The 23,895-nt window shown below is 41.9% G+C and overlaps 2 protein-coding genes across 10 annotated transcripts in view; both read left to right on the top strand.

Annotated features, from left to right (window-relative positions):
* Positions 1 to 869: 869 nt before the first annotated feature.
* Positions 870 to 11,354, top strand: LOC101166297 (eukaryotic translation initiation factor 4B). 4 transcript variants are annotated; one of them, XM_011475579.4, is made up of 15 exons: positions 870 to 1,044; positions 2,873 to 3,037; positions 6,284 to 6,489; positions 6,991 to 7,107; positions 7,193 to 7,244; positions 7,349 to 7,495; positions 7,612 to 7,767; positions 7,893 to 8,057; positions 8,251 to 8,518; positions 8,594 to 8,682; positions 8,760 to 9,012; positions 9,127 to 9,164; positions 9,322 to 9,415; positions 9,585 to 9,657; positions 10,939 to 11,354. In XM_011475579.4, exons 1-15 carry the CDS (start codon positions 1,032 to 1,034, stop codon positions 11,014 to 11,016), a joined length of 1,914 nt encoding a protein of 637 aa, XP_011473881.1. In that variant the 5' UTR covers positions 870 to 1,031; the 3' UTR covers positions 11,017 to 11,354. The 4 variants fall into 4 exon arrangements, with proteins under 4 accessions (XP_011473881.1, XP_011473879.1, XP_004069226.1 ...); XM_011475577.4 differs by having other exon boundaries at positions 873 to 1,044; positions 7,334 to 7,495; XM_004069178.5 differs by having other exon boundaries at positions 903 to 1,044; positions 2,873 to 3,016.
* A 1,754-nt stretch (positions 11,355 to 13,108) lies between these two features.
* Positions 13,109 to 23,895, top strand: part of LOC101172728 (tensin-2) — a 31,585-nt gene continuing 20,798 nt past the window's right edge. For all 6 annotated transcript variants that reach the window (XM_078947733.1, XM_020703559.3, XM_078947734.1 and 3 more), the window contains exons 1-3: positions 13,109 to 14,230; positions 20,463 to 20,568; positions 20,702 to 20,739. In XM_078947733.1, coding sequence (XP_078803859.1) covers positions 14,117 to 14,230; positions 20,463 to 20,568; positions 20,702 to 20,739 — 258 coding nt within the window. In that variant the 5' untranslated portion in view covers positions 13,109 to 14,116. The remainder of the gene's footprint in view (positions 14,231 to 20,462; positions 20,569 to 20,701; positions 20,740 to 23,895) is intronic.

Raw genomic sequence — 23,895 nt, 5'->3', positions numbered from 1 at the left:
AAAATGCAGCCTTCCCCTTTGATGGGATGTCTTGTGTAAATGAGTTTTATGCATTGATGCCTTTAGTGGGAGTGGATGGCAACCTGAGAAAACGCCCTCTGAAAAAGCGGTTATTTGTTTGCTTTATTTACAGCTGCTGCAGTTATGAAGAACTGAGTAAAAAGGTTTACTGGTCTTGATACTTTTGACCAATCAGAGTACTTTTTTAAGATATGCGCAGCACAATATTTAAGTGATTAAGAGGTAAGATTTTACTTTTATTTTGTTTTGTACGTGTGTGTGTTGCATATTTATTAAATAGCCTACAAGCCGTGTGTAAACTTTGCACATATGTCTGAAACAGATTTCTACTTGCAAATATTTTTTAAAAAGCTGTAGACAAAACAAAGAAAAACAAAAAACAGTAAAAATAATATACAAGTGTAAATTTATGTATTAAAAAAGGTAGTTCAATTGTATAATTTTAGAGATTTGGACCACTGTGCATGGGTCCACAACGCCAACATTGGTTACCATTACAATATATTTTTTTTCACACTAAGTTCCCTAAACCAGTACAAGGCAGCTTAGTTTAAACAGCACCTTTTATACAGGTGATGTGTGCAAACAGAAAAAGCTTTGGCAGTATCAAGCAAATAAACAAATTAAAAAAACGTATTTACGTATTTTAAGAACAATTTTCAACATGATACTAAATTTAAAGAAAAGCGTTTATTGATTTTTTTATTTAAAGAAAACAATAATAAAGTCATGCATATCATTTTTTGATTCCCCACCATAACGGCTGTTTTATGTTTTATTTTTCAACTATAAAAATTTAAATGTAAATATAGACCAGAGTAAATATTCAAAAATACATATTTTTGGATTTCTTTTTACAAAATTGTGTGTGGGTGGGTGGGTGTTAGGCCCATGTAATGTCCAAGCAGGAAACTAGGGAGGAGGCCGAGGCGCGCAAACGGCGATGCGCGCTCCCGACAATAAACAACTGACGCTTTCATCCGGGAACTTTATGGAACTCGCTCTCCAACATGGCGGCGTCAGGTGAGGTTTATGTGGGTGAGCGCCGTGGGTCGGTTATTAGAAACGTGTACAGCGAGTTACTTCAAAACAAATTTTCAGTAAACGTCTTAAAAATGACACGCTGTAGCCTGATCGGCTAACGTTCTTGTCTCCGGCCTGAACGCTTGTTTGGTGGCTGTTTAGCCCGCCGAAGACGCAGATGGCTGGGGTTAAGCTAATGACGGAGCAACTGGCTGTTATCGCAACGTTTTCGTGGATAAATCGGAAAGGAGGCTCTGGGGTTTGTTGCTATGCGACCTGTTTGTTTTCGCTCCATATAACATGGACTGATCAGGGGGACATAGGTTGCGGGTCGTTCCCGCAGAGCTGGCACACTGCATGTCAGTTGCAGAGCTACTCAGCTAGCCGTGGCGCTCGCGCTCAGGACACCGGGCGCAAGCGCGAGTTCTGAAGGAGGGGTTGGGCTGAGGCGTCCAGGCCGCCTGAAGTAGAGGCTCCCCACGTGTGCGGCGCCGTTCCCTTCTTAGCTGGCTGTGGTGAAGCTGGGCCTGCTGGGTCGCATCCGAAGCGCCGAGCTGTCTGCGTCAGAACTGGAGTCGTGGTTGGTTCTTTCAGCCGGACAAGTCCGACGCAGTTGATGGCGCACTTGGATCCCAGCGCTGCTACGTGCGCCACTAGGCCCTAAAACCTAGCCGGCTAAGCAGGGATACTTCCCCGTCAGCACTCTTCTGCTGACTAAGCCCGCATAGACACAAAAGACAAAAGCGATCAGCCCAAACAGAAACCTCCCGACACGTGCTCATATACTACTCCCGCTAAGTTTTGCCCCTTTAGTGCAGCTTTTTGGTAAATTACCTAGTGATGCAAGCACGTGACGTTCACTATACCGAGGCTTTTCCTATAGAAATAGAAGATCAGTCTGGTTTTCTGTACACCTGACAGCCGGGATTTTCACAGAAAAGCACAACCAGCTCTGTCTCTACGCCTTTTCTGCCTCAAACCAAAAACATCCAACCTGCTCTGGTTGGATCATGAATGAAGCCTCGTGAGAAACTGGGGGCTTTGTGAGGAATGTTACACTACTGTCTGACCTTCAACTCTTCATATTTGATTGCTTTGGCATTGATTAAATGTCATGAAACCAGCTTTTGCCCCCTGTATTTTTTTGTGGCTTGCTGTTCTGATGGATTTATTTTAAATGGCTTCCTCAAGAGATGTCTACTGTAGTGAAGGGTGTGTTCAGCATTTCAGGCCCACGTGAGCTAATAGGAGTCAAGCGCCTTCTGATAAGTGGCTGGCTGCCCTTAGTTTGCCTCATCTGCCCTTTGCAGCAAATGTGCAGTCAAACCTACTGAAGGTGATTTTGTTGTAAGAAAATCCTGTTGGCTGCAGGTGAAGATTCTGGGAAAATGGACGTGTCCTTCGGACTGCCTTCCACTGTTGCGTTGTGATCGTGTGCAACAAACTTTGCATGTCGAGTTGGTTTAAAGCTCTCATCGTTTTGACTTAAAGGTGCATCGTGTTGGTGTAATTTGGCAGTTGGGCCTGCAGGCCACTCCCTGAACATTTCTCCAATGGGGAAATAAGTGTAATATTTATCATGTACACATGGTGCCCCCCCCCCCCCTTATCTAACTCTGCTCCACATCTTTTTGCACAGAGGAAAAAACCTGCATGCTTCAGGACAGACAGAACAGCAGTTTTACGAACAATAATGTCGTTCTAATAACGCCTCTGTTTGGGCAACACAAATATTATCTGCCGGTACGCTCAGCACCAGGCTGTGAAATTTGACTAACTTGAGGATGACGTCTCCTAACTTGATGTGTGGTGTCCGTCTATCTTCTAGCTAAGAAGAAGAACAAGAAGGGGAAGACCTTCAGTCTCACTGACTTCCTGGCAGAGGACTCTGGAGGCAACCCCGCCGCGCCTCCCAGCTACCCAAGCAAGTCCACGAGTTGGGCAGATGATACTGACGACCTGGATGGAGACGGTGAGCAGAAAAAAACGAATGGTGTGTAGTTCAGTGTTTTTTATTCTCTTAATGGAGGAAAAGTTTGAGCTGGGGATGTAGTTGGACTCTTCTGAAACTGCCTCAATACTACGGAGTGCTGAAGGAAACGAGCATCAGCAGGCTGGTAAAGGCAGCGGGATGCAGGCGACGTTCAGCTGCAGAAAGCTCACATCCAGCAAAGGATGGAGTTCTGCTTAAGCTTTCATAAAACTGCTCTAAAATGTGGACTTGATCACACTTAATTCCTTTGTTTGCTTTTAAATAGTGATGTGAGGCCAAACCTGTGAAGAGTTTGTACTCTGAAAATTAAAAAAACAACATTTCCAAAGTACGGTTTTGTGTATTCTTTAAAAAATCAAAATCCTATATTGCGAAGGCCAAGAGGAAAGTTCATGTTGTAAAAATGTCAAGGAAAAGATTGCTGTACTTAAAAAGCAGCTGTTTGTGTGGTTTTTTTGTGTTTTTTTTTCTTTTTTCTTCCAGGGCTTTTTGCTGTGAATCCTAAACCCAAAAGTTTTTATTTTTTGTTGTTGCTGTATGTGTTGACCCTTTTAACACCTGGGGGGTATTCCAGAAAGCACGTTTAAACTACCCCGACTTTAACCCTGAACTCTGGCTGAAATCCACCTGAACTTGCTTACTCTGGGTATGTCGGTTCCAAAAGACCGGATATGAGTTGGCGTAATTACGCTGGACTTGGTAACCCTGGGTTAATGTGCATGCACGGCTAGTACATAAAGACATTCTCAATGGATCGCGATTTCCGGAGTCACCATGGAAACGCATGGAGAAAAATAGAGAGCGCTATACTTCAGTGAGACAGAGTCTGAGATTTAAATGACGGCGTATGAAGATTATACGTCCATTAAAAAAGTAATACGGCTGCATCATCAAAAGAAAGAGTTTCTGTTTGGAGAAAAAGAACGGACAAAGTAAACGCAAGAGTTTCTGATCTTATTTCTATTGCTTTTTATAAATGCTTTTTGTGAAAATATATACAACTTATCCAACTTTAATTAATTCAATTGGTAACAAGTAATTGAGTTACATTTATTCAACCTAATTTCTTACATCTATAAAACTCAATAAATATTTTTACAACTCAAATTTACATATTTATCTAACTAAATGTCATATTACTCCAATTCAATTAAATGTTTTTCCATCTTAATTTATTGTACTTGTGAAACTCTCGTATGTCTAAGTTTGAGCCTGCAGATATTCTCATTTTTAGAACAATAAAATGAATGATGCAGAATTGATTTAAAATATATGTCATGCATTCAGTTAACGTGACTCTAACTTTAACTTCAGTTGTTACGACACAAATTGGCACTAGGGGTGCTAAATAAACTCATCATCATCTCCCTCCCTCTCACTCATGGTGCAGAAAGAATTAAACACAACGGGACAAAAAACGAAAATAAAACACAGTAAAACAGCTAAACAACTAAACACATTTGGTCAAAAACCCACACTAAACCCAAATCCATCCAGACAGGCAAAGGGAATGGTATCCCACAATCCTTTGCGCTGCCAATCTAACAGCATCACCAAAGTTACACCTATTTAATTGAATTAATTTGAATGAAAGTAAAATAAATGTCTGATAACTACGTATTATTTTTAAGCTGACTTAACTAAAAAAAGGATTTATCTTGACTGAAACAAATAATTAAGTTAGATCAAAGTAAAAAAGTTTATTTTTCCAACATCCATATGTGGTTTTATCACCCTCTCATGGTGTATAAAGTATCATCTGAGCTTCTTCATCCACTAAATCATCCACTTTGAACCATCTTCAAATGGACACGCCATGCTGCTTCACCTCTCTGAAAACAAACTAACCTTCAACTAAACCTGCTCCAGACCAGGTTATGTTCAGAGCATGAGTTGCTATGGCAACTTGACATACCATGAAACATACCTCCATTTCTTGAACCGAAAGCTGAGGTTATCCGCTTCCTTAGCCTCAAACTTACAGAGGTAACTAGCATAACCTGCTTTCTGGAATACCCCCCCAGAGCAGTCGCCAACAACACAAAATAAAACCCGCTCTTCGAGCTTCTGTAATTCTTCAACTGTTTATGTGGAGAAAAGATGCTTTTTTTCAGCTTATGGCCTGTTCACACCGGGACGAATTTCGCCCACGATATTCGCCGACGTTTAACGCGTCGTGACTAAACAAAGGGCACCACTGTGTATGTACACACCGACGCGAAAAAGGCCATGCGTCAAAGCGTCACTTTTTAAAAAAACGCCTCGGGCTCGTTTTTTTGGTTCGACGCGCGGCGTCGAAAACTATACGGCCAATGAGAATGGCGCTTTTGCACACGTGTTTGGAGCTTCTGAAGTTACAGTAAAACACAACTTGGGGGCGCTCAAACATCAAACTGCCTTTCTGAGCACATATACCAGCGAAGAATATAGACGCCAAGTAGCGTCTACACTGCCACGACGAAATAATGACGGACATTTTAAAATATCCCCGAACCAAGCACCAGTTGGAGCTACTGGTGCTTGAAATATTCATGTTTTCTTTGTATTATTCTGACAAGCGCGTAAATACTTGCTCTCTTCTTCTGAGTGAAAAGCGACTTTAAGAAGCGTAAAGTTACGCAGCGCCACCTTGTGTACAGGAGTATTTCTGTTTTACATTAAGCGCCATCTAATGTCAGGGAATGAAATTGTATGTTCGCTCGGCTCATCGTCAGCGAAAATCGCCTGGGTGTGAACACTAAAGACGTGGCGAAAAACGCTGGCGAATAACGCCTGGCGAATATTCGTCCCAGTGTGTACGGGCCTTCAAAACAACACTGGAGCTGAAGCAGCAGTGCTAAAAGTTTACGAGAAAACTGTCAGGGCTCATTTTTTTGTTTTTAATTAATCAGAAACTGTCTATGTAGGACTCAACCCCGTCTGACTCGATGAACGTTTCTTTTGACGTTTTTTGAAAAAGCCGTTACGCTGTCATTTTATTTTATTTTATTTTAGACAAATGAAAATGCATAAAATGGAGTCAAACTGCCGCCCGTCTGCAAAATCACTAGTTCTTTGGTTGTTTTTGACTGTTCTGATGCTTTTATCCCTTTTAATGTTTGTATTCTGACTTAACTTTGTCTTTTAAATCGCTGCTCATGCAAACACATTCTCTTTGTGTGTTTTTACATTTTACAAACATTCTTTTCTGCTTCAGTTACCAGCTTTTGTCTCTCGGATAAACATTTTTCTCTCGCCTTTCTTAAGTCTCAACGTCATGGCACACTGACGAGGATACATACAGGGCGCCCCCCATTGACCGCTCCATCCTGCCGACTGCCCCTCGCTCGGCGCGCGAGCCCAACATCAACCGCGCCAAACTGCCCCGCAGCCCGCCGTACACCGCCTTCCTCGGCAACCTGCCCTACGAGGTCACCGAGGAGTCCATCAAGGACTTTTTCCGGGGCTTGGCTGTAGGTTCAACCAATGCATGGCCACACACCTCCACATTACGACACTGATTACTTATGCGTTAGCAATTCATCTACAACCTGTTGGATGTTTCTTTTTTCTTCTTGAACGCTGGAGAACCTCAGACTCGAGAATAGCAGCTTCTGATTATCAACACATTTATTGTTTCTTCTTTAAAACAAACCTATGACAGGAATGTTTGCTTGCTCCATAGTTGATCCTAAACTGGGTGTTTCTTTAGCTCAGTAGGTTAAGCAACCGTCTGCATGTTGGTTAAGGGTTCAAGTCCCAGGCCTTACAATAATGTGCCCTTGAGCAAGACGCCAAACCACAGTCTAAATGTTGTGTAATGTTTAGAGATATGAGATATTTGATTGATTTCCTGTGTCTAATAGTAATAAATAAGCGTGTTTGTAGGATCTTCCCAGATTAACTAATGTGGGGTTCATCCCTGCTGGCGTCTTTGCTCCATCCCGCTTAATCATCAACGTCTTTGCTCTCAGATCAGTGCAGTGCGTCTGCCCCGGGAGCCGAACAACCCGCAGAAACTGAAGGGCTTCGGCTACGCCGAGTTTGATGACGTGGATTCTCTCCTGAGGGCTCTCAGTCTCGACGAGGAGGTAAGATGGGCAAACGCAGAAATAATTAAATTTGTTCTTTTTTTGAAAGTGATTGGTGTGAAAAACATTTCTTCTTTGTCAATAGAATCTAGGGAATCGCAGGATTCGTGTTGACATTGCAGATCAATCTGACAAAGGTATGAACTACATTTCAAAAATTAAAATTTCCTTTTTTTTCTTTGATGTTCAGATAATATTAAAGCTAGCATGTTTTAAGGAAATAAAGACTTTTACTCGTCAGATAAAGACGGCGGGCCCATGGGGGGCAGAGACAGGGGAGGGCGCATGGCCGACATGGGACCTGACAAAACGGACAGTGACTGGAGAGCTCGGCCGAGTTCAGATGCTGATGACGGGCCTCCACGAAGGGATGATGCTTTTGGAGAAAGTCAGTCAAGCACTTTCTATTTTGTCTTTGTTCTGGTCTTGTTTTAAATAAAGTTTTATTGCATTGAGATGTTTAGGAGTTTTTTTTCACATGAAGTTCTTGTTGTCTTGTTGTAGGACCACGGGACCGTTACGAGTCAGACCGCTACAGAGACGGCCCGAGGCGCGACGATCGATACGAAGGAGGAAGAGACCGCTACCGTGATCGCTATGACGACCGGGACCGGAGGGATCGTTGCGACGATCGGGACCGCAGAGATTATGATCGAGGCGGTGAGTTGGTTGGCTCTGTTTCTGCGTCCTGATCGGCCTCCTCTTCTGCACTTTCCTCTTTTCGATGAAGTAAAATCTCTATTTCTAAAGATCGCCCCGGTTCTCCCTTTGTCTCCTCTTTTCAGGTTTTGATTCTCGCGGCGGCGGGGGAGGTCGCCGTGCCTTCGGTACTGGCTTTCGTCGAGATTACGATGACACTCGGGGAAGCGGCGATCGCTACGGCGACAAGGATCGCTACGCCGATCGGGATGACCGATACGAGAAACGAGACGAGCGCCGTGAGGAGAGAGGTGTGTTTGTCCATTTCAGGAACTATTTCCCTGAGTTTCCATATGGTATCCCGCATCCTCTTACAAAAATGATCGATATAAGTTCCAAGTTAGCATTTATGAAGTTTTTACGGTCTAATGAGTTCTAGAAATGACTTTATTTCTGCCAAACTGTCTGTGTTGACGGTCCTGGCACTTGTTTTTGCCTTTCAAGCTCCTATACAAAGACCCAAGTTGAACCTGAAGCCTCGGTCAGTCCCGAAAGAAGAAGAAGGTCCTGGCAACAGCGGCGGCACGTCTCCGGCTGCCGCTCCCAGCTCCGGCAGCAGAGCCTCGTCCATCTTTGGCGGAGCCAAACCTGTTGACACAGCGGCCAAGGAGAGGGAGGTGGAGGAGAGACTGAAGAAGGAGGAAGAAAGGCTGCAAAGGCAGTTGGAGGAGGACAAGAGCCGAGGAGGACCTGACAGGAAGATGAGGGACAGGTCAGGGGACGGTCAGAGTGTGTGTACTCTAACGTTTTTTTCTCAAGAAGTCTAAAAATGTGCTCTTTTTCGCAGGGAACCTGGTTGGCGCAATGAAGAGACTCCCACTGAGCGATCTCGCACAGGAAGCGAATCTTCACAGCAAGGAAGCACTTCTGGAAAAGGTGAGATCCGGAGCGTCGGGGCGCTCACGGACTGAATGTTTTTGGGGCTTCTCTCTAGAAACTCTTCTGTCTTTTAGGTTCAAGGTGTCGAGATGGCGAGCGCTCCGGAGAGAACGAGGTTTTCTCTGGGAGAGAAGGGGTCTCCTCTTCCCCTGTGCCCTCACCGCAGAGCTCTTCCTCCAAAGAACCACTGAAGGTGATGCCTGCTCCTCCTCCCAAGGAGAACGTGTGGGCCAAACGGAGTGCAGCCAGCACAAGCTCCAATGACGGAGACAGCCGGGCCCCGGTCTCCCCCGTCTCACCAGGCGGGTCGACTCCTCCCAAGCTCAGGTGAGGAAACCTGCAATGATGTTTAGAAGATCTCATTCATGAATTAAAGCCTAATCACTTTACCTGGAAATCTGTATTTTAATTTATTTTTTTCTCTTTTTTTTTTGCCTGAAGTTCCTCAAGTTCTTCAGATGAAAGAGGTTCTGGAAAAGGTAAAATTCGCAGGTTCAAGTCAAACCGGAACTTTTTATTTTTTTATTCATTTCACGTCCACTTTCATGCCTGAGATTTTTTAAATCCAGCGTGTGGAGTAAAATGTCTCTGTCAAAGTGTAACGTAACTCTCACTCATCTGTGTCTCTAATTGAAGATGAGAACCGGGGCCGAGGGGGGCCTGCTGGGCCTGGAGCCGGGCGGGGCCGAGGAGAAGCGCCTAACAAAGACCGAAGAAAGGAGGCAGACAAGTCAGTAGAAGTTTAGGAGTCACCCTGGTGCTCAACGGCATCCGATGGCATTTTTCTTTTCAGAAGTTTTTATTGGTGGAAAAAAAATCAACATCCTCTGTTTGAATTTCACCTCAGAGGTTATAGAGATGTGTGCTTGAATCTGCTTCCCCCCCTCCTGTGTTTTTAGAAAGGACCTCAAAAAAGACAGAGACTCCAAACCCCCCCCAGAGCCAAAGAAATACGAAGAAACCCCAACCCCTGTAAGTCCTCCTCTGGGCAGCATCACACTTATCACCACCTCCTAGTTTCATTTAGATTACAGTAAAGACCCAAGCCCATGTAAAAGGTGTCTCTGTTTTTTTTTTTAACATGTTCTCATGGCATTTTTCTCATCATGAAGGACAAATTTAAAGAACATTTAATCTAAAATTGTGTTTCTGAGTATTTCTTTTATTTAAATTGTTGTGAGTCAGGAGCAGACAGTTGGAAAAGAATCACATTTATGGTGTAGAAATACGCTGGGCGGGCCACAGGCTTTCTGTTCTGCTCCATTCTGATGAGTAGACAACTAGATCCATGTGCATCTTCGTTTTCCTCGTCTGAGCTCAAATCTAGCAAACTTTGTCCTAGAAAACGACACAGGTTTTTGATTTGGCCTAAAAACGGCATCATCATCATCATTGAAAAGCTGTTGGAAACGCTTTAATATCACGGTCACTCGTGTGACGTCTCAAGGATTTTTTTGTGCAGGCTTTTTTTTCCCCTCTCTTTACAGCGCGCTCTTCTGTGCCCTGATTGGCTGTTAACCTTGTCAGTCAATGTCTGTGTCGTGTGTGCTGCACTTTCCTGCCCAGTTAGGCAGTTTTGATTTTGAATATCCTAGCAAAAATTGCTTTGTGCTGGTGGACATCATTTGGGTGGGTTGGCGTCTGTCTGTGGTTTTTATTTTTTTTGTATACATTTTTCGGCTTTTCTTTTTTATTTTTCTGTGGCGTCTGGCGAGAACTGCAACTCACTGAAGGTGATGCGCCTGCTCCTCCTCCTCCTCTTCCTCCTGACCACTCAGTGACACAAATTGTCGATCTGTGATCAGATCTTTAAATCGCAGATTTATCGATATCTTGATATCAAGCTTACGCACATCGCAAAAACATCATGAAAACAATGTTTTTGGTTGTGGTGGTATTTGGTCATGTATGGCAAGGTGTTTCGTCATCACAATATTGATCACTAATATCGCATATCGCGATTTCCTCATATCGTGCAGCCCTATCCTTTTTTCCGTCTGTAATACTGGACTTAGTTTTTCTACAAAGGTCGGAACAAGAGAGAAAAGTGTGAAAATGTTCACGTCTGTCTGAGAAAAGTGTAGAAAGTGTGAAGTGAGGACTTCCATGGTCATAAAACATGACACACGTCATTTATGAAAGCGTCCTCCCCGATGAAAAGATCATTAGTGGGTCTTTAGGGTTTCACAAAACATTGTTTTTAAACATGTTTAAAGCTTCTTCTTAAATTAAAATTCATATTTTTCTCTGCAGAAATTCAGCTCTGCTAGCAAGTACGCTGCTTTGCTAATGGACGGAGACCAAGGAGACGACACAGAAGACGTGGAGTAGAGAACCCGGCAAGAAAAACAAAAACGAAATGCCTCAAGTTCAAGAAGAAAATGACAGTTTTGGAAAAAAAATAAAATAAAGAAAAAATGACCACACATAGTTTATTGAGACAGCTCCTCACGCTGAAGTGGCTCCTCCCTCTTTTCCTCTGTCAAACCTGACCCCCCCCCCCCCCCCCCCCCCCCCGCGCTTTCTTTCCTGCCAACATCCGGACTTGTCAGTTCTAAAAAAAAATAGCCACATACTGGACTTGTTTTAAATGGGAAAGAGGAGAAGCTGACACAGGAAAAAATGGATGAAATTGAATTAATTGTAATAAATAAATGGAAGAAAATAAAGTGTGGGACTGAATTTGTATGTTTGAACTGCAGATTCATCTGCACAGAAGCTTTGGCATTTAAAGCAACATGAGTCTTTGTGTCTGTTCATAGCAAAAAAGGTAACTGAGTAATAATACCTTACTTTGACTATTTAGCCATAATAAATTAGGTTAAATATGACATTTCCTATGTCTAAACATTACCAAGTATTTTCTGTATATTTAGGTGGAGTTCATCACTTAAGCAGACATGTCCACAATAACAGATACATTTGTGTGATTCTCAGAGAGAATCCATCCTGAACTTCTCTGATGCTGCCGCATTCCTCCACTTTCAGGGAACATCGTCACAACTGGAGAGCAGCTCTGGTTTTGCTTCCAGCCCCCGAATGTCTTCCCGCGTGGAAGTGTGAAGCTTTTCCATAGATTCCAGTTCGGGAATGTGAAGCTGAGGGGACATCAGTGGGCATCAGGCTGAGCAGTCAATTTTGAACTTAAACCATGTAGATAACAGGAATGGAGAGTTGCATCATGGGGCTTCTGTGTGCGTCAATAAGGTGTATTTTCTTTTTGCTTCTGGTGTGGTCTAAAGAGGCAGATGGTCTCCTCGGTGTTTCTCCAGCTGAGGCTCCTAACCGGGAGCTGGACTCCTGTTGGCAGCTGTTGGAGCTCCTGCTGAGCCTGAAATGCCACACATGCAGGAGCGTGCTGACGCGCAGTCTGCAGCTTTTGCCAAGATTGGAATTTCTTTAGCTCTATGAACCTCCGTGCAGTCAGAAACCAGAATGTGTTGAGGGAGCAGGAAGTTTACGGTGAAACCATGAAATGCACAATTCAAAGGATTTTACTCCTTTGCAGATGCTCCCTGTTATGTTTCTCCAATCAGCTCTTCTCCAGGTGTGCACAGCAGGACGAACCGGTCAGGTGTATCGTCTCCCACTTAAACGCCTGATCCAGGTTCTATGTTTCTGTCTGATCCCAAACAAACCTTCAAAACTTTAAATTCAGCAAAGCTCATTAAAAATCAAAATCCGAATTTGTTGTATGCAAAAAAAAAAAAGGAAATAGGGGGAAGGTACTTTTTTAATGGAAAAGAATCTAAAAGTCCACCCAAAAATTACAGGTGTTAAGGGGTAAAAATAAAAAAAATGGCTTAAGGCAAGTTTACGTAATACATTTAAGGTAGTAAAAAAATAACTATGCAGATGTAAACATTTGAATAGAAACAATCAAATGCAGCTGAGAGCAGGTGGGTCTTTAACTTGGATTAAAATAAACGCAGGTAAACAATTTTAAAAGGGGACGTGAATCAAATTTTTCCTAAAAAATGAGTGGCTTTGAACTTTCGCCCAGTGATTTAGACCCGAGCAAAACTATTGACATTAATTTCAATATGTCGCATGTCAAGTGGTCTATGCCTTTACCAGTCAGGTCTCACGTGTCCCTGGAACGGGTGGACCAAAGACCAAGTTTCCAGTGTCATTTTATTATTTTTTAGGATTTTTTTTTCTCAAATTTCCAAATATTTCAGTAATTTTTGAGCAGGTTTTTTGGAACTTCCAATGCTTTTCTTTTTTATTTTAGTACACATCCCAAAGTTGAAAAGAATAAAGAAAAGCACTCTAATTTATCATGTGTTATCATGTTTTGATATATTTTTTATGACCAGTTCTTTTTGTTGGGTATCAGGTAAAAATTACCCGGCAAAAGTGATGATGTAGCTTTTTTTCATAGTGTTTTAAAGTGTTCTGGGGTTAAGGATGCCCCCTATTTAATGTACATGCTGACTTCCCTTTAAACGGACTGAAAGGCCACATCCTCAGCCTCTCTGCGCTGATGCTTTGCCGCCGGATTGCAGCCCCTCATGGATTTGTTTACGTCTTAAACCAAAGACTGCTTTGTATGGTCTGACTGGACGCAGAAACAGGCTTGCAGAAAGAGCTAATTGTCAGAGATGTTTCCCCTGGTCGCTCAGGAACCTCCACCCTGCAGCAGCATTTTGTCTGGGGAGAAAAGACTGAAGAAACTCTGAAGGAACTGGGATTTTAACATACAGTCTGTCTGTTTGTTTTCTTTTTTGGGGGAACAGCAGAGACATTGAGGATGTGTCAAAGAAGTCTTTTTTTTTTTACTTTTCTCTTTTTCATTCGGAACAGAAAGATTTCTTTTTTTTTCTAAACGTTCTGCTCATGATGGATGTTATTTACCAAAAAGTCCAGGCAACAGGAGGGTTGGAGGAGAAGTGGGGTCAGTGATAGATTACAATGTCTCTCTTGTGCAATTAGAGACTAAAGGGATGACGAATGTGAGACATGTTTTATCTAATCACTCCCCATGAGGAAGATGAGAGTGAGCGGGGCTGAACCGGAGCCAAAGGAAAGGGGAAGGGCCTGACCACCCAGCCAAAACAGCTGCCCCGTTCTCCCCTGTGGAGACGCAGAGAGGAGGCTCAGTCAGAGAGGAGCAGGAGAGTCCTGGAGGCATGTGAGGGTCTGCAAAAGGCTGGGAGCAGGGCAGGGGGGCACTGGCAAGTGGAAAGGGAAGGGAGAGGTGCTGAGTGAGGATAGCCAGAGAGACGAGGGACGGAGGGGAGGGTCGGTCCTCGCTGACATTTCTTGTGAGAGGTGTCTAGGAGGTGGGTGAAAGTCATCTGGGGGTAGTAGCTTCCCAAGCAGGAAGGGCTGTGAGCTTACTGGAAAATGAGAGGCAAAACGTGAAGGCCCCTCCAGGTGTGAAAGACTGGACGAGGACGGAGGAAAGTGAAGAGACGGCACTGGAAGCATGGGTTGTTTTCACAGCAGGACACAGAGGAAAGGACAGGAAGGAGCTGAACCTGGAGGAATCCTCGTGAAGGCAGAGCCTGAAGAACATCCTGAAATCCTGCAGCTCACAGAGGTCAGATTCCAAAACTGCACAAACTTGAACTTTTGTCAATTAATCCAGTCACTCATTTGACTCAGCTGGATCTTGTTTAGTTGTCACATTTACCATGTACAAAAAAAAAAAAGCTGGAAGTGAGATGCTGCCTGGACTCCAGAGCACTTCAGCTTCTCACAGTAAACATTTCAGAAATTTGTTCAGCAGATCTGTTTTAGAAGCTTGACAGCATGTGGTGCAATTTAAGATGTTTGGCTTTGATGTCTTTGGGTGCACTAAACATGCTAAACCACCGGGAAAGACTAGACACGCAGCAGCTGATGCACTTGATTAGCTGTGAGTGCTGTCCCTTGGGAGTAGTGAACCAAGAGGAAGTGGTGTTAGTTACGAACTGGTTTGGTCCCACCGCCTTCCTGTCTGCAGGTTTTATTTAGTGTTACGTATGGGCGCAGGAGTGAAGCGCGCTTTTGGTGACTGAACCCCCCCAGGGCTGCACATGTGTGTGATCTCACATGTCAGAGGAAATCCGTCTGCGCTGCTGTGTCATTTCATCTCCCCAAGCAAATAACGTTTTTATTTATTTATTTTTAAATGTGGAGTTAAAGTCTCATTTTTGTGGTACTAAATCCTAACTGAGGTCACGTGGGGCCTTGAGTCCCCCCACATCCATGCTTGTGTTTCTACTCCTGCCAAATCATGACAGCATGGTCCCCGCTGAATGGGTGGACTCCACCGCTGTGAGGAGGAATGAAGAGCGTCCTCCACGCCAAGTGGTCTTGTGTAACGCGTAGTGTCTGTTTGCTGAACTTTTTTATCACAGCACACTCATTCCCGCACCTATTCTCAGCTTTTTCCTGACCCACGACGGCTATAAATACCCCGGCAGAACTGGACCCCTGGTTCAACCACCTGCTCCCGTCCCTTTCTGAGAGAATCACAGCTCTGCATGCATGTGTGTGTGTGTGCGTGAGGTGGTGACCCCACATCTCCATCATGTCACCACTTGTGAGGTGAGGTGCCACTGAGAAAGGCAAGGAGACCTTCGGTGCCAAGGCTGTGTGTGGAACCTGGAAACAGTTGTCCTAAATGCAGTTTCGGTCCCGCCAAATGATATAGTAGAAGCAAAGAGTCCATAAAGGAAGCATTATACTGCTGCTGCTTCCTCTCTCTCCATCCTCATGGAGGATGCAGAAGAGCTCCAGGCTCTTGTCAGTGGATGCTTGGAGAATGACACAGACTTTGGCAGCACAAAAACAAGCAGGGTGGGGCTCGCTAAAACACTGCAACTCTGCAAACTGGACATGGACTCCAATGAAGATCCAAAGAGTTTCTGTCAAGCAAGAGCTTTAATGACAAAGGAACAAGAGTTTGACCAATAAAAAACAAATAGAGAGGAATTGTATGCAATGCATGTTTCTGCCCACAAGTAGAAAAACAAAGAAAAAATGACATCCACAGGCACTCACCTTTGACCCGACCTCACTCGTTAAGCAGCTGCTACGCACCCCCATCCTTTTGATCGACATAGAAATGTCACGGATCCCCCCCCCCGTCAGGCTGTATGTGAAAAATGTATGCAAAGAAACCCTTTTTTTTTTTCAAAATGGCGGGTTTTATCTCCATAGCAACCATTTCATGTTTTGGTCGTCTTGAGATACCAAACAGATCGACGGGCGTTTCGAAAGAATCGGCAAAAGTAAACTTTTGGATTTCCTTAGCAACAGAGGTTATCTGGGAACCACACCCACATTCCTAATATGTTCATATCTCATGGTATATTGTTTTGCTCTGCATTAAGTTCAAACAATTTCCTGTTCATAATTGTGTCAGTAATAGGAATATGACACTTTTGCAACCTCGCCACGTGCACGCCGTTCAACATTTTTTCCCCAACTGCTTCCTAATGATGCCCGAGAAGTTAGGAGACGATCAATGGAAATCCCTTGGACGAGGTTTAATTTGCAGCTAATTTAAGATGGCGGCCTCTTTCCGAGGTCAAAGGTCGACAAAACACCAAGGGTGATTGTGGACTTAAGCAGGAGAGAAAATTGATTAATCGTCATTTTCACTGAATAATAATTGAGTGCAAATTTGGCGAGTTATTGGTCATGGGACGGGGATCAAATTTTCGTTCAAAGACGCAGAAATGTTTCCGTCTGGTTGCTGTCAGTGACTCCTGCGCGCCATCATAACGTTTAGTCTCATTTTTGATTGTGGCCATTAAGCTTATGGAGGAGCGTCTTTGAAATGCTAAAATCATTGCCTTATAAAAGATCTTTAGAGCTGTTTTTCCTGCAGAGTGTTTGTTATTTAACCAGAGTCCTTGGCTACACTTTCTGCAGTTCCATTCATGCTGGGAAAAATTTGATGCCACGGTAGAAACGCAGAAAGCAGAATCCTTTTTCCAAAAAGGTCTTTGGACAAAAACTCTCTTTTCCGCTAAAGTTACTTTTCTGAGCTTCGGCCTTTGACAGAGACGTGCGCAGGATTTTAGAGCGACGGGGGTTTAAAGTCAGAAAAGGGCAGCAAAAACACTTTTTTCCCCCTTTAAACAATACAGAATTAGGCAAAACAAATACAAATACAATTCCCATCATTGTCAAGATGAGTTTGTTCACTTTATCGCAGACTTGGAAGACAAGGCCATTTACAGTTATTAGCACATTGTACTGCAGGCATAATCAACAAAAATCAACTTTAAAAAAGAATATTTATGCCCATACAACCTTCATCCCCAGAATACTTTAATTATTAATAATATATAATGTCATAATCTTACTGTTGCCATGGGGATTCTGCGCTTTAATCTGCTTTTTTTGGTTGCGTTATTGGTCCCGTCAGTCACTGCAGGTTCATGTTAACCACCCAAAGCTGAATAGAAGCGTCTTATTTTTAGGTCTATACTGTCAGGTCATCTGCTTTCTGTTTCTCCATAGTTTCTTTATGAAATGTTTACGTTTTCTGCCACCAAGCCCGGCTTCCTGCATTTTGGCTCCCACACCTTCAGTTCTTGAGAGCTGCAACTCAACATGACTCTGGTTCCATGTTGGGATTCACAGCTAAATTCTCTTTTGCATCTTTTCCTCTAAACACAGACTGTTGTTGTGATCGGAAATACTTTAATGCAAAAAAATGGTGAAACTGAATGACAGAGTTTCAAGAAGGCGATTCGAATCAGAAAAGATTACGTCAAACAGATAAATTTAGTGTCTGGCCCGTAGCGAGGAAGCTATATGAACTCGCCGTCTTCATTTATTCAGAAAATTCCCCCGATGTGGTGTTCTATACTTAGTACCCAACTTCCTGTCAATGCACTATGTGTTCTTTGTCGAATTGATGTGCTGTTCTCAGACGTCTGCCTGAAGTAAAACTGACTTCTTGACTAATTTAGAGCGCTTTTTCTGAAATTTTCACCATATTTTAGCTTGTTGAATCAGTGGGCGGTGACTAGTTATACCATAACTCACATGTTCAAGTAGCTGTCATGTCTTTTTATTCTCCGTAGGGCAGCGGTTTTCCCTCGCTGTCCCCCACTCTCTCTGAGTCCGAGCAGAGCCGCAAAGACAAAGGCGGCAGATCAGAACCCCCCTGTTATAAGAAAATGTTTCACACAATTTCTTTTTTTCTTGTATCTGTAACAGAAATTCATTCATGTTTATTCAAAAAAACCTGAAGGCACTAGGGAACTTTTCAATATGAGGCCAAAGGGGCAGGTACTAAAGCCCCCCTAAGACCCTATATGTGCACGTGCCTGGGCCTGGCATTTGGTGAGAAATGTTTTTAATGTCTGGTATTTCTACCCGTTTTGGCTTATTCCTGACGCATTTGGCACATCAAGAACCCGAATTCCCACCAGCAGTGAGAATCAACCAAGCTTTTTGAGGAAATGTTTTCTAGAGATCATCAACCTTTAAAGTTTTCTTCACCACCAACCTTTAAGAATGAAATCCACTTCCTTCCTCCACACAAGCTATGTGTGGTTATGAATCATTTCCTTGTTTAAAGTGTTTTTTTATTATTTCATTATATAAAAATAGTCATAATTTTAGGTGACTGTTGAGTCCAAAGTTCTGTTTAGTTATGTTTACGTGTATACCTATTTTATGTTTAATCATCAAAAACAACACTCCTGGTCATCTAGCTCTTCAGCATCTTGAACAAAATGCTTATTTTAAACCCAGTAATAAAATATATACTGTTAAATATAATATTTGTTTGAAAGCTGTTAGATATAGTAACAGTTTTAAAGTAACTTAACATTTTCAGTTTTACATTTTTTGTCAAAAGACGTTCTGTGAAGTCTTTGCTGCCTGATATTTATAAATCTTTTTAAATAGATAATCCGAGAACCAGCTAAATTATACTTTTCATGAAGCCTCATCTTCTGAATTCAAGATTGGTGTTAGTTTAATCTTTATGGGATATTTGGTCAAAGTTAAGACAACTTGTAATTTCCTTTCTCAGAATCTTAGCTGCACTACCACGCTGCGGCCACTAGATGTCATCATTTCCTCAAACAGACTTTCTAGACTCTCCTGGAGTTGAATGAGTGTTTATGATAAAGAAAATGAAAATAATTAGAAACATTTTTACAAAGTCAAAAAATTGTTGCCTCAAAATGTTGTTACTCCATAAAAGGGCAAACTGGATGGTAGAAAATAAAGGTTGTATTGCTGTAGGAGCCTTGTGTTCATTGATTTTTAAAAAGAAATGCATTTAAGAGAATTACAAAATCCCCCCAAATAAGTCTAAACACCAAGAATTATTCCAGTTAGACTGAAATAAGTATAAGAGTAAAATGAGTTCTGCTGAACATAATTTTGTCGAGTGAACTCCCAGAGTCTTACCTCCTTCATTTTTTGATATAGGTAACTTTTTACCTCTTTTGCAGGATAAAAAAATGTCTGAAAAGTGGGTGAAATGCAAGAAATATGAACAGATGGACTAAAACCATCTTCTCCTTTAGTCTGCCTGTAATTTCCGTCAGGCTAATAGGGAACCAAACACAGAGTTACTGCATCTTTGCTGGTGATTTTTTTAAGAAAACAACTGAATGTCCAGAATTCTTGATTCACTGCAGATGCAGCAGTGGATACATGCTGAACAAATGCAGCTCAGGGGACACAACTGTGTACACGGTGTAGTGGTTGGCACTTTTTCCTCACAGTGAGAAGGTTCCTGGTTTGAATCTAAAAAGTTATTACTTTACTTAGCTACTGGATCGAAATTTTGGTTGAATTACTTAACTCATTTTTTTGTCAAACTGTTTTGGTTTGACATTGGTTCCACAATTGTTTGTTTTTTCTCCCCTTCTTTGGTCGCAACTAAGAGGGACAGAGTTGTGCAAATTTACTGCATGCTTACATGAAACTTGTGGGTAAATGAATGCTTGATAACAGCTAAGTAGTCATGGAAAATTCGGACGCTAACATGAGTACGTCACAAATTGATTCATTAGATAACGCAGTCTTTTTAATTTGAAAAACCGATGAAGGAATGAGATCCATACGATTGGCTGAAACCAATCGTATGAATCGCCTGGTTAGCTGATGAATTTGATTGACAGCTTAATTAGTAAATTATGACATTTGTTGACCTGGCACGTTAGAAAAGTCTCAATTATCAACATGTCTCTCACAAATGCAGAGGTCTTCACAAATCAGAAGCTTTTGTAGATGTACATTCGGTGAGTCGTATGATCTGTCAGTTTATTTTGCAAATGTACCTAAACATTATATTATGAAACAGTTTATGCATCTATAAAAAAACAATTAATGTCTATTCGTGAATTTATATTACAAGTTTGCAAAAACATATATTTGTGAACCATGAGTGTGTATTTGTGAACCAAATTGTGTGCATTTGTGAAACATTTTGTGTGTATTTGCAAATTTATATTATGCGTGTATATTAGTATTGCATAAGTATTCATTTGTGTGTATATTTCTGATTGTTGAGAGTAAAAAAGCTTAATGTAAATTGGATCGTTGAGTCTGCTGCAACGGTAGAACCAGCAGCACTACTGACTCACAGACTGTGACAGAATAGGGACATTTCATGTGGTGGGACAGGTTTTTGTTGTGAATGTTCAACAACAAATAGAACATCAGTGTTCATGCTGATGTGTCACAGAAACAGTGCATGTCTGTCCAAATGCCACTGTGAAAACAAAGTAGAGTTGAGGATCAAATCAAAAGTGTCCTTTCAGGATTGGGATTTTTAAGTCTGTCTCTGCTCTGTGTGTCTGCAGCTTGCTCATTCAAGAAGTCACACCTTCACAGTGGGGAGCTTCAAGAAGAGACGGGTGTGCGATGTGTGTCAGCAGAACATCGACGACCTCGGGGCTTTCTGCAGGGGTGAGTTCACGTCTTTGTCAGATCACGTGACAGAATCGCCGTTCCACCTGAATGCAACTTCCCCTGGCTGCAGACCTGAACTCTCTCAGCCTCCGAGTCTCATAGTAAAGTAAAACATGTCTGCTGTTCGCAGAGTGCAAGATCGCAGTTCACAAGCTGTGTGAAGGCAAGGTAAGGCTGATTTACATCATCCCAATCCGCTCTCTGTTTACCCTCTGAGGGGCGCTCTCCTGTCACTGAAGGATCTAATGAACACAGAAATCTGCAGCATGAAACATCACAGAAATATTTGCTGTCATGATAGAAAATGTCATCTTTAAAACAGCCAGAATCTGCAGATTTTAAGTCACAATAGTACTTTTAGATACCACACTTAACAAAAGAAACACAGCAACATGGCTCCAGGCAAACTGTTATGTCTTCAAACAAGAACACAAACTGTTTTTCAGCGGGCTCCTGGCCAGTTAAACTCTTCTGAAATTAAGAGGCGGCTTTGCAGCAAATATGGTTATGTGCAAACATTTTTTTTTTATAAAGCTGTACTTTTGTGAAGATGGTAAAACTTGTGTTTCACTCTGAAAAATAAACTGCATCCACTGCTGTTTGATATAGAAACCAAAATGAATGATGTCATTGACAGCCAAAGACTTTTTTTCATCTGTGTATTTAATGATGTGTGGTTTTGCTCCTTTTTTAATACCAATACTTTAAAATAATAGTTTAAAATGTAAACATTGCAGGATAGTGGGGACACCCTGGACAGGCCGCCAGTCTCTCGAGGGCCACAATCACACACCCATGCACACTCACATTCACGAGTTTCCGGAGAAAATCCATGCATGCAAGGGGAGAACATGCAAACTCCATCTTCTCTGATGCTTGGTTGGAACTGCAGCAAATCATCTTGTCCATGTTGACATGCCAAAATACACAGAGTTGCTGCCATGCAATTGGCTGATTAGAAATTTACGTCAACTAGCAGCTGGACCGGTGTGCCTGAGAAAAATGGCTGGTTAGTGTACATGTTGATATTAAAATGATCTCCTCAAGTCACAGTTAGCATCGGATGTTTTTTTGCTTCTACATTTCAGTCTAAGTTTATATTTCTGACCATCCTAAGAAGTCTTGAACGTTTTTTTTTAAGTTGACTTTTAGACCAATTCAAAAAAATAACACAGAAATCTAGAAAATGATGAGTGATTTAGGGTTTTTGGAGAAGATCCAAAGAAAATTAACTTTTAGGTTTGCAGTTCAGTTTCTTTCTTTTACAGCACATCTGTCACTCAGTAGCATCTTGCTTCAAGCAGCCCAGAATGTGACTATTTTTTGCCATTTTTGATCAAAGATTGCGTATAATTATTATGTAAATTGCAGAACATTAATGTAAAACTGTAGGCCTGCTGGTCGAACAGAAAGCTCCTTGTGCCGTCAACAAATAAACTTGATTGAGTTGCGTGCAGCTGAGGACATTTTGAGTTAGTGAAGTCAGATTAAGTTCCATAATCACATCACAAATGTGGAGCATGAGCTTTAAAGTGTATTTGGGATATTATAACGGACCCGGACGGATTTTAAATCGTAAAGTTGCTTCATTGGATGCCGGACATGCCAGACATCATACAAAACTGTAATGTTTCTGAAACTGAAAACAACTTTTTCAGGGTATTTCAGGGTATTTGTTCAATCGTTAAATGAAACATTGTAAATGTGGTTCTCTACCCTTACACTTTCAATTCATTTTGTTCCCCTTTTATGTTTTTCTTTGGCCGTTGATTATTGAAAATGTTTTGAAAGCTCAGACAACCGCAAAATACCATAGAAAGATTTCTTATTCTTTAATGCAAATTGAATTCTGATGACGGCGGACATATATAAAGACAAATTTGATCAAAATAACACTTCTGAATATTTCTTTATTCAAAACATTGTGAATCAGGAGCAGACAAAAAAAATCCCTTTTGAAAACGATCGTTTTTGTGGCGTGGGAAATACGCTGGGCGGGGCCACAAGATCCCTCCTCTGCTCCATTCTGATGCATCCACTTGCATACAAATAGATCCATGAACATCTTTGTTTTCCTCGTCTGAGTTGGAATCTGGATCCAAAGTGTACAGCTGAATAGCTCCAGTGTTGCTTTCCATTTTTGTTGCACCACAAATGTTAGGTTGAGTGTGTGAGGGGCTGTAAGCTACCAGAGCTTTCAGTTAGGGGTAATAGGAAGGAGGAGTGGGGTTGCTCCATACAAACTCAGAGGAGAATTTCTATTGAGCTACTACAGAAACTAACAACACTTTTTTGTTTTTTGAATTTGGCTAAAAACAGCATCATCCCTAATTAAAAGAAAATACATCAAAAGAAGATCGCATTGGATCTTTAAAGTTTCCTTAATGTTTCATTTCAATGTAAAATCGTTTTCCTTTAAAAATGAAACAAGCTACGATTTCCTAAAAATGAAAACATTGAAGTTTCCTAAAATAACCACAAAAGTCAACCTAACAAATTTCTGTGCGTGCTGACGCTGAAACAGCTGTAAAAAAAACAAAGTAAAATGTTGAAGTTTGAATTGGAAAGGCAAGTAATGACCTGAAAACCAAGCTCTTAAATTTCATAATACCTGCAGACAGCAGTGGATGATGAGCAAACACACCATGTGAGATAAAACCAAAAAAGAAACATGAATAAAAAAGAATAACGACCAAAAGAAAAGGACCAAACTAAAAGGACAGTCTTCAGTTTCAACCACCTGAGCCAGACTGTTTCTTTGTGCCAAAACATTGGCAGTGGCCGCCCCAACCCCTTATGTGACAGCAGCTCACTCACAAACACGCACAACTCATAAGTTCATGAACCTGCAGCTACCAGGCAGTTGAGGCTCTGGACAAAAAAAAATGTAAAGGTTTAAAAGAAGAATTGTTCAGACACGGTAAGATCTCTAAGGTATAAGAACGAGATCTGACATTAATATTTACGTATGAAAAAGTCTCAGCTCTAATAGAAAGCAGGAGCACACTTTTTCTTTTGTCATGCGTAAATGAGTACGTCTTAAATAAGAATTTTGCAGGAAAATTGCAAGGTTTAGATTTGTTTTTTCTGGAAAAAAAAAAACCCGTTTCCATTGTTTATATAATCGGGAGCTGCTTTCTGTCCCCGTAAGGGGAAGTGTGCTCAGATGACCGTGTAAACATATCTAGGTCACTACAATCTGAGCCATACCTGGACCACAAACATGCGTACACACTCTGTAATAATGGTGCACGACAGGGCTCGCCAGCTGTTGTGCCAGAGCAGCCCGTATTAAAAAATGGATTATTATTTTTGTCATGCTCC

This window comes from Oryzias latipes, chromosome 5 (assembly GCF_053564925.1).
Source record: "Oryzias latipes strain Hd-rR chromosome 5, Olatipes_Hd-rR_3.1".
Taxonomy (NCBI): domain Eukaryota; kingdom Metazoa; phylum Chordata; class Actinopteri; order Beloniformes; family Adrianichthyidae; genus Oryzias; species Oryzias latipes.
Note: the sequence above shows the minus strand (reverse complement) of the source record. Positions and strands in the feature narration are given on the sequence as shown.

Coding starts and splice junctions, on each gene's coding strand:
- LOC101166297 (XM_011475577.4), top strand. Junction 7,108..7,192: donor CTCTCAGTCTCGACGAGGAG/GTAAGATGGGCA, acceptor CTTTGTCAATAG/AATCTAGGGAATCGCAGGAT. Junction 8,058..8,250: donor CGAGCGCCGTGAGGAGAGAG/GTGTGTTTGTCC, acceptor TTGCCTTTCAAG/CTCCTATACAAAGACCCAAG.